Source organism: Festucalex cinctus, chromosome 7 (genome assembly GCF_051991245.1).
Source record: "Festucalex cinctus isolate MCC-2025b chromosome 7, RoL_Fcin_1.0, whole genome shotgun sequence".
NCBI classification, from domain to species: domain Eukaryota; kingdom Metazoa; phylum Chordata; class Actinopteri; order Syngnathiformes; family Syngnathidae; genus Festucalex; species Festucalex cinctus.
In genome coordinates, this window is record NC_135417.1 from 641,329 (window position 1) to 661,988 (window position 20,660).

At 41.0% G+C, this 20,660-nt stretch overlaps 3 protein-coding genes across 14 annotated transcripts; all 3 read left to right on the forward strand.

Moving 5' to 3' along the window:
- Nucleotides 1-267: 267 nt before the first annotated feature.
- Nucleotides 268-10,793, forward strand: dpy19l1l (dpy-19-like 1, like (H. sapiens)). The gene is made up of 22 exons (XM_077527396.1): nt 268-627; nt 902-926; nt 1,435-1,522; nt 1,799-1,936; nt 2,127-2,247; nt 3,814-3,907; nt 4,165-4,222; nt 4,300-4,391; nt 4,746-4,845; nt 4,958-5,035; nt 5,312-5,398; nt 5,458-5,517; nt 5,619-5,699; nt 5,965-6,066; nt 6,136-6,207; nt 6,302-6,387; nt 6,759-6,783; nt 8,072-8,191; nt 8,283-8,457; nt 8,538-8,637; nt 8,717-8,842; nt 8,960-10,793. The coding sequence occupies exons 1-22, from the start codon at nt 279-281 to the stop codon at nt 9,120-9,122; spliced, it is 2,340 nt and encodes a 779-aa protein (XP_077383522.1). The 5' UTR covers nt 268-278; the 3' UTR covers nt 9,123-10,793.
- An 88-nt stretch (nt 10,794-10,881) lies between these two features.
- pkdc (protein kinase-like domain containing) lies at nt 10,882-13,299 on the forward strand. 3 transcript variants are annotated; one of them, XM_077527398.1, is made up of 3 exons: nt 10,882-11,261; nt 11,674-12,059; nt 12,474-13,299. In XM_077527398.1, exons 2-3 carry the CDS (start codon nt 11,683-11,685, stop codon nt 13,063-13,065), a joined length of 969 nt encoding a protein of 322 aa, XP_077383524.1. In that variant the 5' UTR covers nt 10,882-11,261; nt 11,674-11,682; the 3' UTR covers nt 13,066-13,299. The 3 variants fall into 3 exon arrangements, with proteins under 3 accessions (XP_077383524.1, XP_077383525.1, XP_077383523.1); XM_077527399.1 differs by lacking the exon at nt 10,882-11,261 and adding an exon at nt 11,272-11,493; XM_077527397.1 differs by lacking the exon at nt 10,882-11,261 and having other exon boundaries at nt 11,272-12,059.
- Nucleotides 13,300-13,678: 379 nt separating this feature from the next.
- herpud2 (HERPUD family member 2) lies at nt 13,679-20,147 on the forward strand. Of its 10 annotated transcripts, none has more exons than XM_077527301.1 (10): nt 13,679-13,740; nt 13,847-13,938; nt 14,290-14,566; nt 14,845-14,922; nt 15,179-15,271; nt 15,342-15,469; nt 15,551-15,646; nt 16,479-16,820; nt 18,505-18,637; nt 19,723-19,952. In XM_077527301.1, exons 3-10 carry the CDS (start codon nt 14,420-14,422, stop codon nt 19,867-19,869), a joined length of 1,164 nt encoding a protein of 387 aa, XP_077383427.1. In that variant the 5' UTR covers nt 13,679-13,740; nt 13,847-13,938; nt 14,290-14,419; the 3' UTR covers nt 19,870-19,952. The 10 variants fall into 10 exon arrangements, with proteins under 10 accessions (XP_077383427.1, XP_077383423.1, XP_077383432.1 ...); XM_077527297.1 differs by lacking the exon at nt 13,847-13,938 and adding an exon at nt 19,977-20,147 and having other exon boundaries at nt 13,690-13,786; nt 19,723-19,909; XM_077527306.1 differs by having other exon boundaries at nt 13,690-13,740; nt 14,371-14,566.
- The last annotated feature ends 513 nt before the right edge of the window (nt 20,148-20,660 follow it).

The window sequence follows — 20,660 nt, forward strand, 5'->3', positions numbered from 1 at the left end:
GTAAAGTGAATGAATTTATTTTTAAATATACAAAGACGATTTCATCACAGTTTTGAAGTCTCATTTTATTTACTTGCCGAATTTTGTAGCCATTCAAATTTGGCAGTGTTGTTAATAACACTCCTCTAAATGTCAGTCAAGTACTGAAAACATTTATTTTCACTTAATTCACAGTTGACTTAAGTATCCATCACAAGACATTGATATCAAAAGAAAGCCCAACATCGATATCACATGATCGATATCTAGGCCGATCCGCCCACCACTGTAGTAAACAAATGAAAGCGTCTGCAAGAGCGGAGCTCAGGAGTAGGCACGCGCCGCCGCTCTGTGGCCGCTCAGCTCCTGCGCACCTCCGGCTTTCTCTCTCTCTCTCTCTCTCCCTCGCTCGCCTCCTCCCGCGGTTCTCCATGGCGGCCAAAAACCGAAAGCACACCGGCAAGAGCGACAAAACCGAAAAGAGCAACCCACACGCTTCTTCTCCTGGTGGCAAAAGTGGCGCCAAGCGAGCCGCCTCCGCCGCTGCTGGCAGGGATGCCAAAGCCGCGAACGGGCTATCGGGCATCCGGCACAAGCTGGGGCTAAGCCACTCCACAGCGGCCGGGCTAGGATTCACGCTTCTCCTCGGTAAGCGCCGGGACGCGATAGCGTTGCTGGCCTCGATGTGGACACCCAAAACTGGGTTAAATCTGTGTGGCTAACAAACTTGTTATCTCCACCGTACATCAACATCCCGGCTAACGTTAGCTCACCTGTCTGTTAGCTCACGAGCGTTAGCCATCACTCATTGCTAATTCATTTACCATTAGATTTTTATTTATTTATGTATAAATCTTTTCTCGTATAATTCGTTCCTTGACGTAAACTAGGGTGTTTAAATTGTTTTTCTGTCTGTCCACAGCTGCTCTGAGCGGATATCTCCACTGGTGAGTTGTAAAAAGCTCGTTTTGTTTTTTAAAAAAAATTACTTAATTAATTTTTATAACTACACCTTTCAATACAATTTCAAACTAATCATCCTTAAAAGATGCACAGTTAAAATTGGGAAAATACATTAGGCCACATTTAATTTAGATAGAGGTCAGAAAACTCCCGGGACAGGTCCTCAAATAAATATATTTATTCCAGGTACAAACTACAAAATTAACAACAACAACAAATGAACCCTCCTGGAGTCTGAGGGAAGCCTCTACATTAACAACAACGCTTTGAAACCGCAGTCATGCCTTCGTTACATCTTAACTGTTATGCACCTTATTTTATAGTTAGCCAGTTAGCCTCAAATGTCTCCAGGTGGTCCAAAATAAAGCTTCTCTCCTTCTTCCTGTGCATTTTAAAGTTCATTTTAAGATTCTTTAATTTGATTGTAAATCTTCGAGCATTTGATCTGACCTTTCCTGGTTACCTTTTATTATTGTAATTCTCCACTTGCAGGTATCATCTCACGCAGCTCTTTGAGAATGACAGACACTTCTCACACTTGTCCAGCCTGGAGAAAGAAATGGCTTTCCGCACAGAAATGGTGAAAACAAACTTTGTCGATTTTCAGATAAAATGATATATTTATTATTGTGGTTGAGTTTTCCAAGTGGTGAAGTGCGCTGCATCACACTGAGAGTTGTTTTAAATGCATGTGACACAAAAAGTCAACATTTCTCCACTTGCAAAGATTGTGTGCTGTTGATTAGCTGTAATACTTCCTTCCTCTCTTCCTGGTTTCATAACCACTCCTCAGTCCTCAATGTATGAGGTGAGGCCTTTTAATTGATGCACTGTCTGTCTTGTTTCTGGATTGCAGGGCTTGTATTACTCGTACTACAAGACCATTATTGAGGCGCCGTCCTTCCTGCAGGGCCTGCACATGGTTATGAACGACCGGCTGACCGAGTACCCACTTGTCATAAACACCCTCAAGAGGTTTAATCTTTACCCAGAGGTACTTTTTTTTTTTTTTTTTTTTTTTTTTTACATTAAAACTGTGAACAAAAAAATAAAACATACTTGTGAGTTCATACCTGTAATTATAGCATTATTTGTTGATGCAAGATTCAAGACTGATGAAGCCTTTCCAAAAAAAAAAAAAAAAAAAAGCCTTTTACTGATTATGTTTGCTGTGTCCACCTGAGGTGGTTCTGGCCAGCTGGTTCCGGGTGTACACGTCTGTCATGGGCTACTTTGGCGTTCCCACCAAGATGTGTTGGTCCATCAACAGAGGAGAAGGCCTGACACCGGTGGACAGTTGTGAAGGTACTGACGGGTCTCTGACCGAAAGCTCTGACCGAAGTCCTCCAAAATGAAAATGGCACACAAACACTTTGTTTAGAGAGGGCTCACTTATCGATTAGTCAAAGTTTACATAAATGTGATGCAACAGAGAGAGATATATTTGTTCTCTGTTAGACTCTGGTGGAATTGTGAGAGGGACAAACAGCATCAGTTCTTAAAAAACAAAAAAAAACAAAAAACGAAATGAGATCAAGTTAATGATTAACTCATTCAGTCCCAGCTATTTTTACTGAAGCAACCTCCTTCACTCCCAGCTGTTTTACTGGATTTTGACTGATTTTGCAAGGTCCACAAAATATTGTTCTATTATATCAAAACATGGAACCTCCCAAAAGAAAGAGTATAATCGCTTCTTTTTTTTTCATCAGGAAAATAAGTATATTTCTATCTGTTTCCGTTTTTGCAGCAAAAAGCGTTTTCAACATGGCCCTGGTTGATCTCTTATACTCTGCTGCCACCTGCTGGCCGTTTTTGTAATTACAACCATTGCTTCACTTGTTCTCTGAAGTTGAGAGGCTGCATTAAAGCCTTCTGTATGCTGTAGCATAACAGAAAAAAACCCCATAAAAAACATAAATGCGTCTGTGGGACACTTGAAACATCAGAAATAGAAAGTATTTATACGTTTTGGGGACCAAATGAGTAAATAGAGAACACACTGAAATTCATGGAGCTCTTTGGCTGGCTCTGGGCAGTAGGCGGTGTACACCCTGGACTGGTTGCCAGCCAATCACAGGGCACACAGAGACATACAACCATCCACACTTACAAGCACACCTAGGGACAATTCGGAGCACCCAATTAACCTGCCATGCATGTCTTTGGAATGTGGGAGGAGACCGGAGTACCCGGAGAAGACCCACGTAGGCACGGGGAGAACATGCAAACTCCACCCAGGAAGGCCGGCGCCCGGACTCGAACCCGAGTCCTCAGAACTGGGAGGCGGACTGCTAACCAGTCATTTACCGTGCCACCCCATCTATTTCATACATTCTAAATTATTCTGTCTGCTTACATGATTATTTTTGCCCCTTTTTTTTTTTTTTTTCCCTGTGGAGAAATATTGTATTTCACCTGTCTTCTAAAAGCTATTTTGACACCTTATTTAGATTACCAAATATGTTTTTTTCCCCCTTGACTTATCATCAACTACTTTTTAAACCAATTAAGTCGGCTTAGATTTTTTTAATTATTATTTTTTTTAATCAGGTTGGATGAGTGTTTACTCACCTGCCAAAATGGGTGCTGTTAAGAGTCTTAGCCACTTATTCATCAGTCCTGTGCAATTGCATGATATTATAATAGAAGTTTTCAAATCCAGCAAAAACATAACCTGAATGGTTAAAAATAAAATCTACCTGTTCTGTAATCGTGTTGGCTATGGCCACACTGAAAGACTTTTTTTATTTTTAAACAGCAGTTGTTGTTTTTTGCAAGTTCTACAGGGTTGCACACAAATTTTATACTTACCATATTTATCACCTTAGATTATATATATGTTAATATTGTATGTGTCTTGTACATCAGGCTTGGGCGATCCCGCTTACTTCTACGTGACATGTGTGTTCCTGCTGAACGGGGTGATGATGAGCCTGTTTTTCCTGTATGGCGCTTACCTCAGGTAATAATTGCAGTTTGGCTGGTTGGAGAAAAATTGATCAGGATGAAGTTAACGTAGATGTATTGCTTATTGATCCGACCACATAATAGATTATAGATGCAGATGACCTCCCTTTTGGGAGTCGGACTGACTTGCTAAGATCCCAAATAGCAGATTGCGTGTACTGTTGGTTGATGTGTTGCATGTGATGTACTAAGATTGCTGTGCTAGTGTCCGAAATTCTAAGGACAAAAATTCTGACTTACGCTCCTTTCCAGCGGCAGCCGACTGGGCGGCATCGTGACTACCGTGTGTTTCTTCTTCAATCACGGCGAGGTGAGTACACCTGTTAAAATGTTGATATTTTTTTAAAAACCATCTCATCTGTCACCTTTGATATCCATGTATGTCAGAGCACACGCGTGATGTGGACCCCTCCTCTGAGGGAAAGTTTTGCCTACCCCTTCCTGGTCCTGCAGATGCTGCTACTCACGTTCATCTTGAGGTACATATGTTGATGATGGAGTTACTTATTTATTTATTTGTTTATCTATTTATTAATTAACAAACTTTATTCAACAATTAAACATCAGATATACCCTAACAAGTACCTTTTAACAGTTGTGTTGAAATGCATTTTGAAATGCTTGCTAGTGACACGTACAGGACTGGAGTATAACATCACTATTTGTCATTTTACGATAGACTTGTTTAAGATTTTTTTTTTTGGTCTTTATAAATATGTTTTTGATGAAGCTCTTATGCATACCATTGAATTGTGTATTTAATGAATTTATCCAGTGGGTGTCTATTTAACTTGGTTTTCCCCTCATTGTATTTATCACCCCCCTACCACCAGGACCCGGAACCCGAGCAGGATGGCTCTGGTCGCTCTGGGAATCTCCACACTGTGCTTCATGCTGCCATGGCAGTTTGCCCAGTTTGTGCTGCTCACTCAGGTAAAGAGCAAGGCAGACAGAAAGTCCAAAGCAACAGTTAATAGAACAAATTACCTCAAATAAACACGAATGTCAGAGTTTTACAGTTTAGTTTAGTTTTTTACTTTTTCAGGTGGCTTCCCTGTTTGCATCCTACATCGTGGGTTACCTTAGTGCGGCTAAGATGCAGTTGCTGTTGGTCACTCACATGGTATGGTGGATCTTCATTCTCTTCTCTGCTATATTGTAAATGGGTTCACTCTCCAATCATCACTCATGGACTCAAAAGTAGAAATGCCATTTGTGCATTAATTCCTTCATTTAATTGGATTCCGCCCTACTGTATTGAACAGATGTGTTTAAGATGAGTTTTAATCCCCAGATAATACTCGGTGCCAAGTGGTTGACGACACTCAAGCAATTTGGACTTATTGCTGAAATGTTGTGCTCACGGGCGCCACCTCTCTTTTGTTTACTCAAACTGCAGGTCGCGTTGGCCTTCTGTTTCGGGCTAATGTTTGGCAACGCCATGCTGCTCACATCCTTTTACGCCTCGTCACTGGTCTCCATCTGGGTGAGTCGAGTCAGGATGATTATGAATTGATGCAAATCGGTAATTATTTTCTTTCTCAGGCTATCATTGCGTTGAGGGGTTGTTTCACACGGATCTTCAGAACTGGCCTAGTCTTCTGGGTAGGAATTATTTATGTGCTTACTTTATAGTATACTATACTCTGGCTGAAACAAACATCTTTTTTTTTTCTTCTGTTTGAACTTCCTTTTGTCTTCCACAGGTCATGCAGGCTTTGGTTTGGGTGGGGTCCACTGTTCTGCTCAAATTACTGCTGTCCACCATCCTTGGTGCTTCAGATGATGTGAGTTACAGTCTCTTTATAAGTTACTGTCATGTCACCTTCCCTGAAGTGCTACCGTGACCTAGACTAGACTACTATTTTATTATTATTATTTTTTTAAAGCTATTGTCATTTGAAATGTTACAGACGCATTAAAATGCACTGTAGCTTTAGAGTTACTCTCCAAGTGAGTACCAGAAGTCAGTTGGTGTCCATAAATAAATTTTTTCAAACTAGAAAATTCTTTTGTGTATTAATTTTTTGCTTTTACGCATTTGTTTCCTAGGCTCACATCAGTGGCCTGATCAAGTCCAAGTTTACCAGCTACAAGGACTTCCACACGCTCATGTACACGTGTGCTGCAGAGTTTGACTTCATGGAGTGGGAGGTGAGAAAGGAATCGATGCATGCGATTTGTGCATGCGGCTTTTGTAACGGCTCTATTTCGCTCCGCTAGACTCCGACGCGCTACCTGAAAACGCTGCTGCTGCCCGTCAACTTGTTGCTGGTAGCTTTGATTGCAAAGACGGTAAAGAGGTTGATCTTCGATGTGATTAATAATCGCCACTGTGAAAATAAAATGCACAAATTGAGTTATTGTCGTGTTTTAAAATCCTTTCCAGATTATGCAGGATGTCATCCGCTACCTGAGGGATGGGGGCAAGGCGTTTGATCAAAATCATTCTCATAAAGGCGAGGAGGTTATGAGGTCAGATGATGTCACTGTACACTTACTGACAGTTCGTTTGCAACACTTGTACTGTCTACCAGGAATTTTGAGTTATATTAGGAATAGGCCACAAAAGTTTCCATCAAGTAAAAAGAGATTTAGTAAACAGTGATAAAGGTTGTTTAACAATTGATTAATGAATGAGCAGTTGAAGTTATTTTACATTTTCAATAATTCCTATATTAATTTTCTATTTAGATGTTATTGCGTACACACAAAACACAGTACACTTAAACTTGATTGACACACACAAAAGCACGACCTATACTCACACAGCACACACAATATTGTGCACACAGCCATGACGAAAATTTTTATTTCCATAATTCAGCTTCTCTTCTCTGTTATAGGTGTGAAGTTGTTACTAAAGGAGAGGTGAGCAAAGTTCCTCCATATCACCTTGCATATTCTATATTCTGTAGACTTACAAGTGCCCTAGCTCAGGGGGTGGCCATTTTGACACTTACTGTCGACTGAAGATGACATCAATGGGTCAGGCAACGGCCAATCAGAGCTCACCTGTTTTCTGAAGCTGTGCTGTGATTGGTTGTTAACTGAGACCTGAACAACATTGATGTCATCTTCAGTTGACAGCAAGTGGCAAAATGGCCGCCCCCTGAGATGGATCAAAATGGCTGGATTTCGCTGATTAAGTTATATTCTACGGAAGCGTATTGCATTCACTTGGAAAAAAATAAAAATAAATAATAACTCCTGTTTTTCTGACAAATTTTTTGGGAGAGCTTTGTTTTTTTTTTTTTTTAGTATTTTTTTAGTTTTTTTCTGAATATTTTCTTTCTGTTTTACTGAATTTTTTTTTCAGTCATAAAAAAAAAAATGCAGAAAACAGAAACAAAAAAAATTACTCAGAAAAACAGGAGGGGGAAAAAAAAGTTATTCCAAAAAACAGAAAAAAAATAAAATAAAAAAAACAGAGCACCAACTTCTGTTTTTCAGAGTAATTTTTTTGGACCTCTGCACTCCAAATGACTTGTTGCAGACCACTGACGCCAGTGCAAGCCATTGAAGTCACAGGGCGGCCATCTTGTTACTCCCACGTTGCGAGCAGACTACTGTATAAACTATATGGTATACATACAGAAGAGATATACAGCTCGTAGACAGTTAGTATAAGGTCGTAGGCAGGGTGGGGGAGTTTGTGCCGGGGTGGTCATTATTTTTTTAACAAGAAAAAAAAATCAAAACGGAACAAAACACCCACCCCGCCTCTGGTCTTATACTAACTGCCGACGAGCTGCGTATGTCTCATCTGTACCTATACCAAATAGTTTATACAGTAGTCTGCTCGCGACGTGGGAGTAACAAGATGGCCGCCCTGTGACTTCACCGGCTTGCACTAGCGTGTATGGGCTATCGGCTATCCAGTCATATATACAGGTCAATGGTCTGAAACAAGTCAGTTCAAAGGTCCAAAAAAAAAAAAAAATTACGCCGAAAAACAGAAGTCGGTGCTCTGTTTTTCGGAACATTTTTTTTTCTGTTTTTTGGAGTAATTTTTTTTTCTGTTTTTTTTTTTTTTTTTAATAATGTTTTTCCCCGTTTTTCAGAGTATTTTTTTCCCCCTGTTTTTCAGAGTAATTTTTTAACTTCCTCTTTAAACAACGTATTTGAATATAAGAGTGCTTCCTTTGTACTCCTGCAGATGGCGTATCACAGTCTACAGCTTCTAGCCTTCAGCATGTTGGCCGTCCTCATCATGCGCCTGAAGCTCTTCCTCACGCCGCACATGTGCATTGTTGCCTCGCTGATCTGCTCCAGACAGGTGGCTCTTAAAACGGCGGCCCCGCCGAGCTCACATTTTCACTTTTACCATCAGTGAGCCTCACCCTCTTTCTCATCTGTGTTCTCCCCAGTTGCTGGGCTGGATCAGGGACAAGGTCAAACATCGGGCCGCTGTGTTCCTCGTGCTGACCCTCATGGCGGTGAATGGGGTGGCCAATCTGCAGGCCCAGTGGGGAATCATCGGGGAGTTCAGCAACATGCCGCAGGAGGAGTTGCTGGACTGGATACAGGATAACACGCTCCCTGGTGAGAGATGGCATGCATGGGATGCATGACTTTGTAGATTATGCGCACATTCAGTTTTTTGTGTGTGTCATGTGATGCAGATGCTGTGTTTGCCGGTGCCATGCCCACAATGGCAAGCGTGAAACTGTCCACGGGTCGGCCCATCGTTAACCATCCCCACTACGAAGACGCCGGTCTAAGGTCAGTGGGATTCACGTGACCACTCGTAGTCATGTGATTGGACTGCGATGCTAACGTGACTGTACGTTGTGTTCCTCAGGGAGAGAACCAAGCTGGTGTACTCCATGTATAGCCGCATGTCTGCAGAGACTGTCAAGAGCAACTTGAACAAACTGGGAGTCGACTTTTTTGTTCTGGAAGATTCTTGGTGCACAAGGAGATCCAGGTATGATACACCACTACACAGTAGAGCTGAGATGAAATAGTGATATTCAATCTTGGACAATGTTTTCAACATACAGTTTGTTTGACAATAAAATTGTTTTTTTCCACATTGCACAAGGCCCGGCTGCAGTATGCCGGAGATTTGGGACGTGGAGGACCTTGAGAATGTGGGTAAAATTCCTCTGTGCACTCACATGTCCAGGAACTCACGGCCACACTTCACCACGGTATTTGCCAATCACATCTACAAAGTTCTCAAAGTGAACAAAGACGCAAGATAACGGCACTCAATAGCTTCTGCTTTTGAACTTTGGCCAGAATCTTAAAATGTACGTTTTTTTTAATGCAGTGGTGGAAGGAAAGTTTGTTACAGGACTTTTGTTACTGTTTCATGATGGAAGCCTTGGACTCTTCTTGGGTGTAGGAGCCTTTTTTTGTACAAAGTTCCTGGAAAAAGTGGTACAGTAGATGGTGTGGCATTTATCCACCTGTTCCTTTTATACAGAACTTGGTGAAAATAGGAACTTGAGGGGGGAAAAAAATAGAATTTATTCACCTGTGTGTTTCACACACAACCTAGCAAAGTAGGACGCCTGAGTACTCTTTCACAAAGCGACTTAGCTTTCCGCAATCAGATCAAGGAAAAACTCTGAAACCTCAAATGCAATCAAGACTTTGGTATGCTCTTTCACACAGAAGTGGCAAAATCGCTGCATACTTTTTTTTTTATTTATTTTTTTAGCAAAGGTAGAGCAGACTTTTATCCGACAGTGTTATTGTTTTTATAACATAGGACACAGTCAAGAGGGATATTGCTTGGAATTGAGTACATGGGAGCAACACAGTATTAATTCACCTGTGTCTTTCACACAAAACACAGCAAAGCAGGATATTGTAGGTCCCACAACCAGATAAATGTTGAGGTATTTTATGAGGCTTTTTCCACACAGAGATGCATCAAAATCTCCACATCATTTTTCCACCTCTTCCTTTTGTACAAAAGTGGAATATTGTCAACTTTTTGTTGCGTCAGTGTTTACACATTTGCCTTTCTACAGAATCCAGTTGAATTAGGACATTGTGCGCAATCACACAGCAGCATAGCATCCTGCTGTCAAAGAGTTGGTGAGGGGAAACAATTCCCTTTAACCGGAAGAAAACAAAGACTCAGTAGAGTAGTAGTTTCTCAAATATATCTGCCAAAAAAAATATATGTATCAATCCTTTAATACAGAACCCAGCGAAAGCAGCATATTGACAAAAATTTAGCGCAACTCAACAGGCCTTCTAATCAAATATTTCCCACTGTCTTTGACACACATCCCAGTGAAATGAGATATTGTCACTCACTAATTCATTTGATTACGGCTCGGACGCTACCTCTGAATCCGTATGAAAGGGGCTACTAACAGGACAATAAAATGTGCGCACGCAAGGATGTTTTGTATCGTGGTTTTGCAATTGACTATTTTTATATAATTTATTCACAGGCTCTTTATTTTGTGTTACAAAAAAAGTTCTGAAGTTTTACAGAGGCATATGGTACTGTATGAAATACCGTTCAAGCCGTGCACCTTGTTCAGTATAGTTGTCCTGTGTTTTAAAAGTATACTTGTGATGTTGTTTTTAGGCTCTCACACTGCCAAATTAACTGAAGCGGTTCATCACACCCTAACACTGGCAATGTCTGGAAAAATGAAAGGACGCAGAAATATGAAGCTAAAGTGACGTTGAGATGACTTTAGCGTAGCTTAGCATTGTAACATTGGACTAAATAGGAAGCCTCAATGTGCCAAAGGGAGTGCTTTAACAAAAAAAAAAACAAATATGTACAGAGCTTTTTCTATGAATGTTTTCAATCATTTCTAATATGTTTAGGGGTTCCTCTTGCTGTGTACGCGTGGTGCACGTCTTTTATATTTGTTTTGTATTGAAATAAAGGGTACAGTTGATGAAGTTTGTCTTTTGAATTCATTTACAGTAGTATTCCTTGTGTATTCTAAGGTTTGTTAGCAAGAACAGATTTGAGTTTGTTTACTACTTTAAAATGGTATGTAGTTTGTTTAAATTGATATTTTGGAGTCTTTTGGGATTTAGAGTGCCAACACAAGCAGTTAGTTTCTGTTTCAAGGGAAACCTGAAATTTCCATATTGTTTCCCCAGAAGTGGTAAAGTGATGCGTAAGTATCAAAAGTGTACGACTATGTTCCTCCTATTAACGGGCGGTACGTATTTTGACATGAACGATATTAGAAGTATTTTTACGTCTTTTAGAAGGCAGATTGTAACTGTAATGTTTGTCCAAATGGACTTGCCGTACAACTTCCGTTCTGACAGATCCAAGTACCAGAGTTCGTTTCTTTTAGCGCTTTCGATATCGTCCATTTCTCGTATTGTCATAGGAAGTGGAAACATCTTTGGTAAGTTGAAAGTGTACAAAGGAATTCGTTACTAAAATTGGCGACACTGAACGACATTTAAGATCGTTTCTCTCAAATTTGTTGCTACACAACTGGTTGCGACCATGTAGTTTGACCAAACTGTGTTGCCGTACAGCTTCCCGTCTTACTTATTTTCTGGAACCCGTAACGTTTACCAGGGATACGTCCATTGAATGAATGTTTTTTTGTCCACCATGACCATGGGAGACTAGTTAAGTATCACGCTAAACGGGTCAATAAAAGGTCTGTGATAAATAACGAGTTACTTCGTTTACTGTTTTCGCGAAAGTGTAGCGAGGAAGCGTCCAACCATTATAGTTGTCTCATGCAGCTTTTTACACATTTGTTTTACTCCCTATTCGTTACATGTACTCATTCCAATACTGAAAAGTGATCATAAATGAGGCCGGAGCACCAGGACGCGGTCCTTCGGGCGTGCGGCGCTGCCTCGCTACGTGTCGGTGCCAAGATCCAGACGCTGTGGAGCGGCTACGGCGAGATCGTCCGTCTGCACCTGGAGGGATGCGAAAGGCCATCGGTGGTCGTCAAGCACGTCAAGTTCCCCACCAAGGGAACCGAACACGTCGCCTCCGACCCTGCCGCCCATCGTTCCCACATGAGGAAAGTGAGGTCCTACGAGGTGGAGACCCACTGGTACCAGAACTACGCTACCAATTCCAAGTGTCGGATACCCACCTGTCTCACCGCTTGTTCCCATGGAGACGAGATGCTCATCGTGCTGGAAGACCTGGATGTGGCTGGTTATGACCAAAGAAGGTATTGTTGGCCTATGTAGCCTAATTCTTTTTTACTCTAAATGAGGCCATGAGCAAGCCCTTAATTAAATTTGGGAACTGGGTAGTAAAAATTCTAGTAATTTGCAAAAATAACTGCCCCCAAGCCACGACCCTTGTGAGGCGTAAGCGGTTAAGAAGAGTTATCACCGTCAGCTGATATTTTGACACGATGGTATCGAAAAACAACAAATAAAATGTAGGAAACACTTGTGGAATTTACACCCCATGATCAGTGACAGAAAAAATACAACGTAGTAAACAATTGTAGATTTTGCACTGTGACCTGGATTTCATTATAGTAATTACAAATATGTAGTATTAAATTTAATACAATTGGAGGTTTTGTAGCAAATGCAATGTTATGCTAAATAAGCCGCTTTTGTTCTACCTACAGAACAAGCGTGAAAGATTATGAGATGAGGGCGTGCCTCAGCTGGCTGGCCCACTTCCATGCTCGCTTCCTGGGCGTAGCCCCACAGGGCCTGTGGCCAGTGGGCACCTACTGGCACCTGCAGACACGCCCGGATGAGCTGGAGGCCATGGACGACGCCAGGCTGAAGGCGGCAGCCGGCGCCGTAGATGAGGCGCTTAACAGCTGCCACTTCCTTACCATTGTGCATGGCGATGCCAAGCTGGCCAACTTCTGCTTCTCTCCCGGCGGACGAGATGTGGCGGCCGTGGACTTTCAGTATGTGGGCGGTGGATGTGGGATGAAAGATGTGGCATACTTCCTGGGCAGCTGCCTTGAAGAAAGGGAACGTGACAAGAAGGTGCCAGGCCTGCTGGACTACTACTTTTCTGAGTTAAAGCATGCGGTGAGCAGCCAGTTGGACTTTGCAGCACTGGAGGAAGAGTGGAGGGAGATGTTCGCCTTTGCTTGGACAGATTTCCGCCGCTTTCTGCTGGGGTGGATGCCAGGACATTGGAAGATCGACCGCTACAACAAGAGGTTGGCCGATGAGGTTCTGTGCAAGCTCAAGCTTTGAGTGTAAACAAAGACATGACAACTTGAATCTTTTTATACACTATTTAAAAAAGGTTTGGATTATTTGGCTTTTGGGCCCAGTATCACAAAAGCCCAATGTCTCGGATAATGACAAGTAGAAAGAGCTCATTTAAACACCTCTGTCCGCTTCCAGATTAGAAAATAAATAAGACTTTAGAGATGCGTGTTCTTTGAATGCAAGTGCATGATTCAAAAATAAAATCATTTGAATGTATGGCTTAAAAATTGTTATAAAAGTGTTTGACCCAGTTTGCACTCAGCATTTTTTGTTTTCAAATTAATGCCTCAATTTTCCTTTGAAAAAAAATGACAATCTAGTTACATCCAAGTATGTTCCAAAAGTTGCAGTTGTGATGAAAAAAAAAAAAAAAGTATTCCAGAGACATGTTTGGTTAGTAACATTTTGACGTGAACATATGGGTGAATTAAAAAAAAAAATTACGTATGTAATATAATGTGATTTCAATATTTTGAACATAATATATACAAAACTGTTTAGACTACCAAAAATAAACGATAAGTTAAAAAAAATTGTACCCATGTCATATTTTGCACGATGTCGCTCCATTGTGACGTACCCAGGACGCACATTTTTGTACGTCACTTTTTCTTTTTCTTTTTTTTTTACTTCGGCAGTGACGTTATCGACAACAAGGTCTGAGGTGGCGACATTCCATTTCTCCATCAGGACATTCAAACAGGTACACATGGAGAAGCCGTTACCACACTGAAGTTTCTTTTGCTTTTTTTTTTTTTAACAGCGCTGTCAAAGCCGCGAGTTGGCCGGTAGAGAATCGCGAGGAGCCGATATTTTGCTAGCCACCTAGCTAGCAGCGATAGCTGCCGAGCTAAGGTAACGCTGGTAAACATTACAGTGGAATACTACTACGGTTTGTGTTTTAAAATCTTATCGCCAGGTCACCCCCATCCAGTTACACATTTAAAATGGTTGAACAACTATGCTTGATCCCAAATTGTTCATACAGTATATCATTTGTCACATCAAAAGAGATCTGTATGACGTCGTAAGTCATCCATTCGTCTGTGTTTGATATTTAACAAGATAAAAATTCCATTGTGATCGAGATGTCTTTGACGATGGTAACCTGGCCAAGAAAGAGGTCAATAACACGTCATAAGAACAGTTGCAAAGAAGTGACAGTAGAGTAAAACCGTGATTGAGGTGCAATGATGTTTTCACCAGAAATTCCAGAATAAAGCACACAGGGATGATGTAGAAGAGCAAGCATTCCCAGTGAGTCGTTGAAGGGCGCTTCCTCCTCAGATGGTCGCTGAATCCCCCTTGAACTTTGTCGACTCTATGACGATGAGCTATGGAGTCGGGGGCAGCAGACACCTCTGTCACCCTGATCATCAAGGCTTCCGATCAGAAGCATGAGGACTGCACCATCAACTGCTTCCTGAGCTGGACGGTGGAGAAGCTCAAGAGTCACATCGCCACCGTGTACCCCAGTAAGCCTGTGAGTCACGCTCAGACGTCTCTGTCATGGTTTCATGAAATGAATGTTTGGTATAAGATGTTTCAGTATGATTTGTGCTTGTAATTAAAGCTTGTATTAATGTAATTAAAGTACATTTTAAGCGGTAAGTTGATAAAAAAAAATAATACACGTAATTTCTGACATAAATCAAGAGGGGCTGGTATTCAATTACTTTTCTGCCAGTGAGTAGTATTCTGGTGTCTGCTTTTTACAAACATTCTAAAATAGTCTGTCTATTTCCTCAATTTGTTCTGCAGCACTCCAAAGATCAGCGGCTGGTGTACTTGGGGAAGCTCCTGCAGGACCACCTGCAGCTCAGAGACGTGCTGCGACAGGTACATTGCTCACCACAGCAAGACCCCAGATGCGTATGGTTGGTGATTTCGAAAAATAGTGGCTGGCGCACTGTGGACTGCCAGCCCGGAAAGATGCATGAAGTCTGCCATTTTGTATGGGGGTTGCCATTTTAGGTTCAATTTGGGCATTTGCAGTGGTCCTTCAAAAGTCAGTATATTTTTTTTAACCTGTCCTAACCCCAAAACTTTCTGTCGTATTTTGACATCCGTCCTTGCCAATCACGTGGACCGGCAGCATGACGAGTATCACATGGTGCATCTGGTGTGCAACTCGCGCTCACACCCGGACTCACCGTCACCCCGCAGAGTCTCCACTCTCAACGCCAATGTGAGTGCACAACCGTTTCTCGTCTCCATCACGTGTCAGCTTCTGATTGGTCCTCTCGCCTTTTGTTAAGAGTTCCGAAACCGCAAGGTCAGCACTTTATGAAAGTCCCTCCATCTCGGGAGGTCCCGCCGATCTCAGGCATCGAGGTGTCAGCACCGTCAGCTTGAACCCTCAGAGCTCCGCTGGCGTCCCTCAATTGTAAGAAAAGCACATTTCCTTGTAATTTCTTCTTTGAGGTTGACAAGTGTGCTCCTTTTCCGTGATCATACTCACCATCAGGCCTCATAGAGGAGCTTTGCAAGCTGGTCAGATGTTGACGCCCATGCAGATGTTGTGGTGGCAGCAGATGTACGTGCGACACTACTACATGCAGTAGTGAGTATAATATTAAAACACTCTCCCTGCCAAACATCCAAAAACCAACTCCGACATTGCCAGCTGATTTCAAACAATTTAACTAATATTTCAAGGCAAACAGAATATTGTGTGCTATGACTACATAAACATGGTGGATACCACATGAAAGATTGCATTCCATTCTTTCATAAGAAAAAAAAGTATGTTTCTACCTTATTCTGTCCTTTAGTAATCACCATTTGTAAAAAGGCAATTTGAGTTACATCAAGCGAAAATGAAAAAAAAAAGAGAAGACAAGCTTTATGTGGAAAGATACATTTTGTGCACAACAGTGACTTTGTCACTGATATTTTTTGTTTAGTGACGCTCTGTGAATTAGATTTGTGACAAAGGCTTTGATCATTCACGCCATCCTTGAAAACATTCTATTTCATCTCATCAGTCAAGTCTCATTGTAATTTGTTACACAAGGATCCAATTGAAAATAGATACAATACTGCCATCTGCTGGCCATAGTGTTTTTGATTTCACAACCCCAATGGCAAAACAGCGCTGCACAAAATGTTACACTGCCCCAGTGCCCATTGAGTTAAAAAAAAAAAATGTAGTAAAAGTCAAAGAGTAAAAATGAATTAAATCAGCCTTTCAAAAGTTTAAAACTAAAAAGTCTTGAATTTAACTGGTTTTGATCCTCACCCCTGAAGCCTCGCCTAATAATCACACACTAATTAAAAATTCAACAGCCCTTTTCATGCAAACAATAGACACCAGGATACTTTAAGGTGGCAGAAAGATTTTTTTAAAAATTCGAAACCAACTCAATCTTTCTTCATCGATCTTTCCTTTGCAGTCAAGCTGCGGTGGTGGCCTCCCAGCCACCCAGCTTCCCCGCCACCACCTCACAGCCGCCTCCTCCCCAGCCCAATGAAACCGCGCCGCCCCCGCTGGCGCCCGTCCCGGCCGCCGAGCCCCTGCCGGAGAACCTGGCGCTGCCTCCTGCAGCCAACGGCAACATCCAGATGAACGTCCAGGGCGGAGGCGGCGGCGTGCTTAACGAGGACGAGCTCAACCGCGACTGGCTGGACTTTGTTTACATGCTGTTTCGTATCTGCGTCCTGCTCAGCTTCGTCTACTTCAACTGCTCCTTTGGCCGCTTCGTGGTGGTGGTGGCGGCCATGATACTGGTCTACCTGTGAGTCACTGGGATTTATGTGGGATTTTTATCATTTTTTTTTTTTTTCAAGAGCCGCAGGTGCTTTTTACTTATTTGTTCCTGTTTGTATTTTTAATATGTTTGATGTTTTATGTTATGAAATCATGCCAGTAGTTGGTCTCACAATGACTTCTCAGTCATGTACGACACGTAGCAGTGATAAGGAGGTTCTTCCTATATCATAAGGCCAGATGAGTGGATGCGATACGTTATTTTAAAATACGTACGTAGAATACTTTTAGTATGTAAGTATTTTAATATGTACTTTTGTACTATTATAGTTTATGAATGTACATAATACACACAGGGTTTCTTTGTTACTGATGAAAACTTTTTGAACTAATTTGTTTATTTATCCATCCATCCATTTTCTTGACCGCTTATTCCTCACAAGGGTCGCGGGGGCTGCTGGCGCCTATCTCAGCTGGCTCTGGGCAGTAGGCGGGAGACACCCTGGACTGGTTGCCAACCAATCGCAGGGCACACAGAGACAAACAACCATCCACACTCACACGCACACCTAGGGACAATTCCGAGCGCCCAATTAACCTGCCATGCATGTCTTTGGAATGTGGGAGGAGACCGGAGTACCCGGAGAAGACCCACGCGGGCACGGGGAGAACATGCAAACTCCACCCAGGAAGGTCCGAGCCTGGACTCGAACCGGAGACCTCAGAACTGGGAAGCGTTCGTGCTAACCACTCGACTACCGTGCCGCCCTTGTTTATTTATTTATTTTTGGTTTGGTTTATTGAAAATCGAACACGCAATACAAATTATAAAATAAAAGTGAAGGAAAGAAAATAAAAGCCAAAACCGAAAATAATTATCCTCAAAGTCAGAATTCATATGTTCAAATGGAGTAGGAAGAAGTACAAGAACCGGTAGTCCTACCGCTGCTAACTTACATCATGATAATGTATTATAAGTTATATTTAATAATATATTATTAAGATAGGAAAAAAAAAAAAAGCGAATGAGGGGGGAAAAAAAGTGGAAAATAAGCAGAACATGCATTTTACAAATAGTTTAACTGTAAGTTATAAACACTGCTGCAAAAAGGTAAAAAATAAAATAAAGCCCCACATATACAATTAATCTAATCACAATATGATGAATTCACAATATGATTAATAACTCGTATGGCTCTTTTTTTTTTTTTTTGTAGCTTAAAAACATACTGAGTGGTAGTTTTGGATGTATTTCCACACAATAAGTCAAATATGGCAGTAATAATACACAATATAATGTATATAATGACTTCTTACTTAAAAATCTTTGCTTTTGTGGAGAATACCAAAGGTTTTGGATATTTTTATTTGAACATTTTCTATATGTGATTTCCAGCACAATTTTCCATAAATTACAACGCCGAGAAATGTATTTATTTATTTATTTTATTCAGTGTAGCTCAACTCACCATTTTGACATGTTTCATACAATTCATAGTCCCACCGTCACTAGAAATGACATCTTTTTCAGCTATCCTACTTGCCAATTTATAGGTGGATTATGTAAATTAACTGCTACATAACATAGGAAATATAGAAGAGATTGCTCACAGGCACATTTATATAAATAGGCAGATAAAAGATTTGCATGCAGGATATTAAAAAGTTGTCCCTTGTACACTGCCTCAACTAGAATTACAAAAATGTTTTAGGCACCAGGTGGGCTGGTTTCCCTTCAGGACGCTGGAGCAGCAGCAGCAGCAGCAAGAGCCGCCAAACTATCAGAATCCTGGAGAGGCCCAAGCTTGGGAGGAAGCTGACATGCAACGGGGCATACGGGAATTGGTATGTTTTGTTTTGACCTATTTCATATCAGCAGAAACTAGGGCTGAGCAGTTGCTTTTATTAGATGGTTTATTTTTATTATTTTATTGATCTCCCGTAACTCATTTGCTCCCAATAACGTATAAATACGTTTTTTTAATGTTCTAAGTGTCCCAAAGACGTATTTTTACGTGTTTTTTATTTTTATTTTATTTTTTTTATGCTAGAGCATACAGAAGGCTTTGATGCAGCCTCTCAACTGCAAAGAACGGTTGCACAAATGGTAGTTATTACACAAACGGCCAGCAGGTGGCAGCAGAGCAAAGGAGATCAACCAGGGCCATCTAGAAAAAAAAGCTCAATTACTTACAATTTTAAATAGATTTGTGAAAACTGATGAAACTTAGCTCTCTTCTAATGCTAATTGCTGCAAAACGGAAACAGATAGAAACAGACTTTTTTTTCCTGATGAAAGAAAAGACTTTAATCTTTCTCTTGATAGGTTCCATGATTTTATAGAAATAGAACACAATATTCTTGCAAAATCAGTCAAAATCCAGTAAAACAGCCGGGAGGGAACAGGATTGTTTCTGTGAAAATGGCTGGGAGTGAATGAGTTAATGTGAGATTCTCACACTAACAACATGGCTGCGAACAGAGGAGCTAGTTTACAAAAGGCCAATTTAGTGTAGCCAGTTTAGCCACTATATTTATCCTCTTTTCTGACCGCTTTAGTGAATATTTTTCTGAATAGTATCTAGCAAATAAATTCACATGGTAACAAACAAGTATGACCAAAAAAGGAGCCTGGCAGAAGGCAATCAGAGTGGAGATAACAGTTGAGAAGAAATGTCTTAATTTAATGTAGTAGCTCCCTCTGCTGGATATAAAAGTACTGTATAGAATATATTTAAAAAAAAAAAAACTTTTTTTTTTTTTTTAAATCTGCGCATCATGCAGACAAACAGGAATAAAAAGTAAAAATGAACAGATAAGGTAAAAATGATGTAAATTACAAGCTGGAAAGTGGTCACCGCCAAGCGAAAAGGTAGCCAAATACAACCAGACGTGAGGGTTAGTTAAACAGAATGTTTGTGGGCCTTTAGGAGCGGGTGATGGACGACGGCGCGGAGGATGCCGAGCAAGAGGACCTCGGCTTGCTCACTACAGCGTGGTCCTTTGTCAGTACCTTCATCACCTCACTTATTCCAGAGGGCTGGCCCCAAAGACGACCTGTGCTGCGTCCTCGTTAGTGCTTAACAGGCCTCAACCAGTCTGTAAACTAGCTAACCGTGTATAATATACACACTAAATACTATAATATCCAAATACTTTGTCAGACCTCATGAACCATATACACTGTATATGGTTCATGAGGTCTGACAAAGTATTTGGATTCCAAATTTTGGAAATACGGTATAGTATCTTTCAAGCTGTGAATGGATGCTTTAAAGTTTATTAAATGTATTTATTTCATTTAAATCATAGCGATGCTTATTCCTTTTTGGAGAATAAAAAACTTTGAAGTCTGTTTTGATTTTTCTTTGTTGTAAGTTCTTTGCTGTCCTGCAGGTGCCAGCATATGCTCATGTTAAAGGCAAAGAGCACAGAGAAGACCTTGACATTAATATTCATGAGGAGTGCAGAGCAGGGATTGGCCAGTGAGTATTACTTTATATTACGGTAATGGAAAGAGCAAAATAATTTACTCATACCTTTATACTATGTGTCTTAATTAAAAAAAAATGTTTCGTACTAAAGTGCACTAAATGATAACAGGCTAAAATCATGCTAAAAATTACTCCGCCAAAGCCAAAAATATTTGTATGACGTGCAATGACACTCCAGTTCTCCAGATGGCAGTAATTTGCATTATAGTTCTCATCTGCACGTGCGCAAAGGCACTTTCTATGCTGTTTAGCATCGCCACCTGGCGGTCGTTAGAGATTCAGAACCGTAGTTACTTTCGTAACTGTCAGCACCATTAACTCATTTGCCTCCCAAAGACGTATAAATATGTTCTGTTTAAATATTATTATTATTA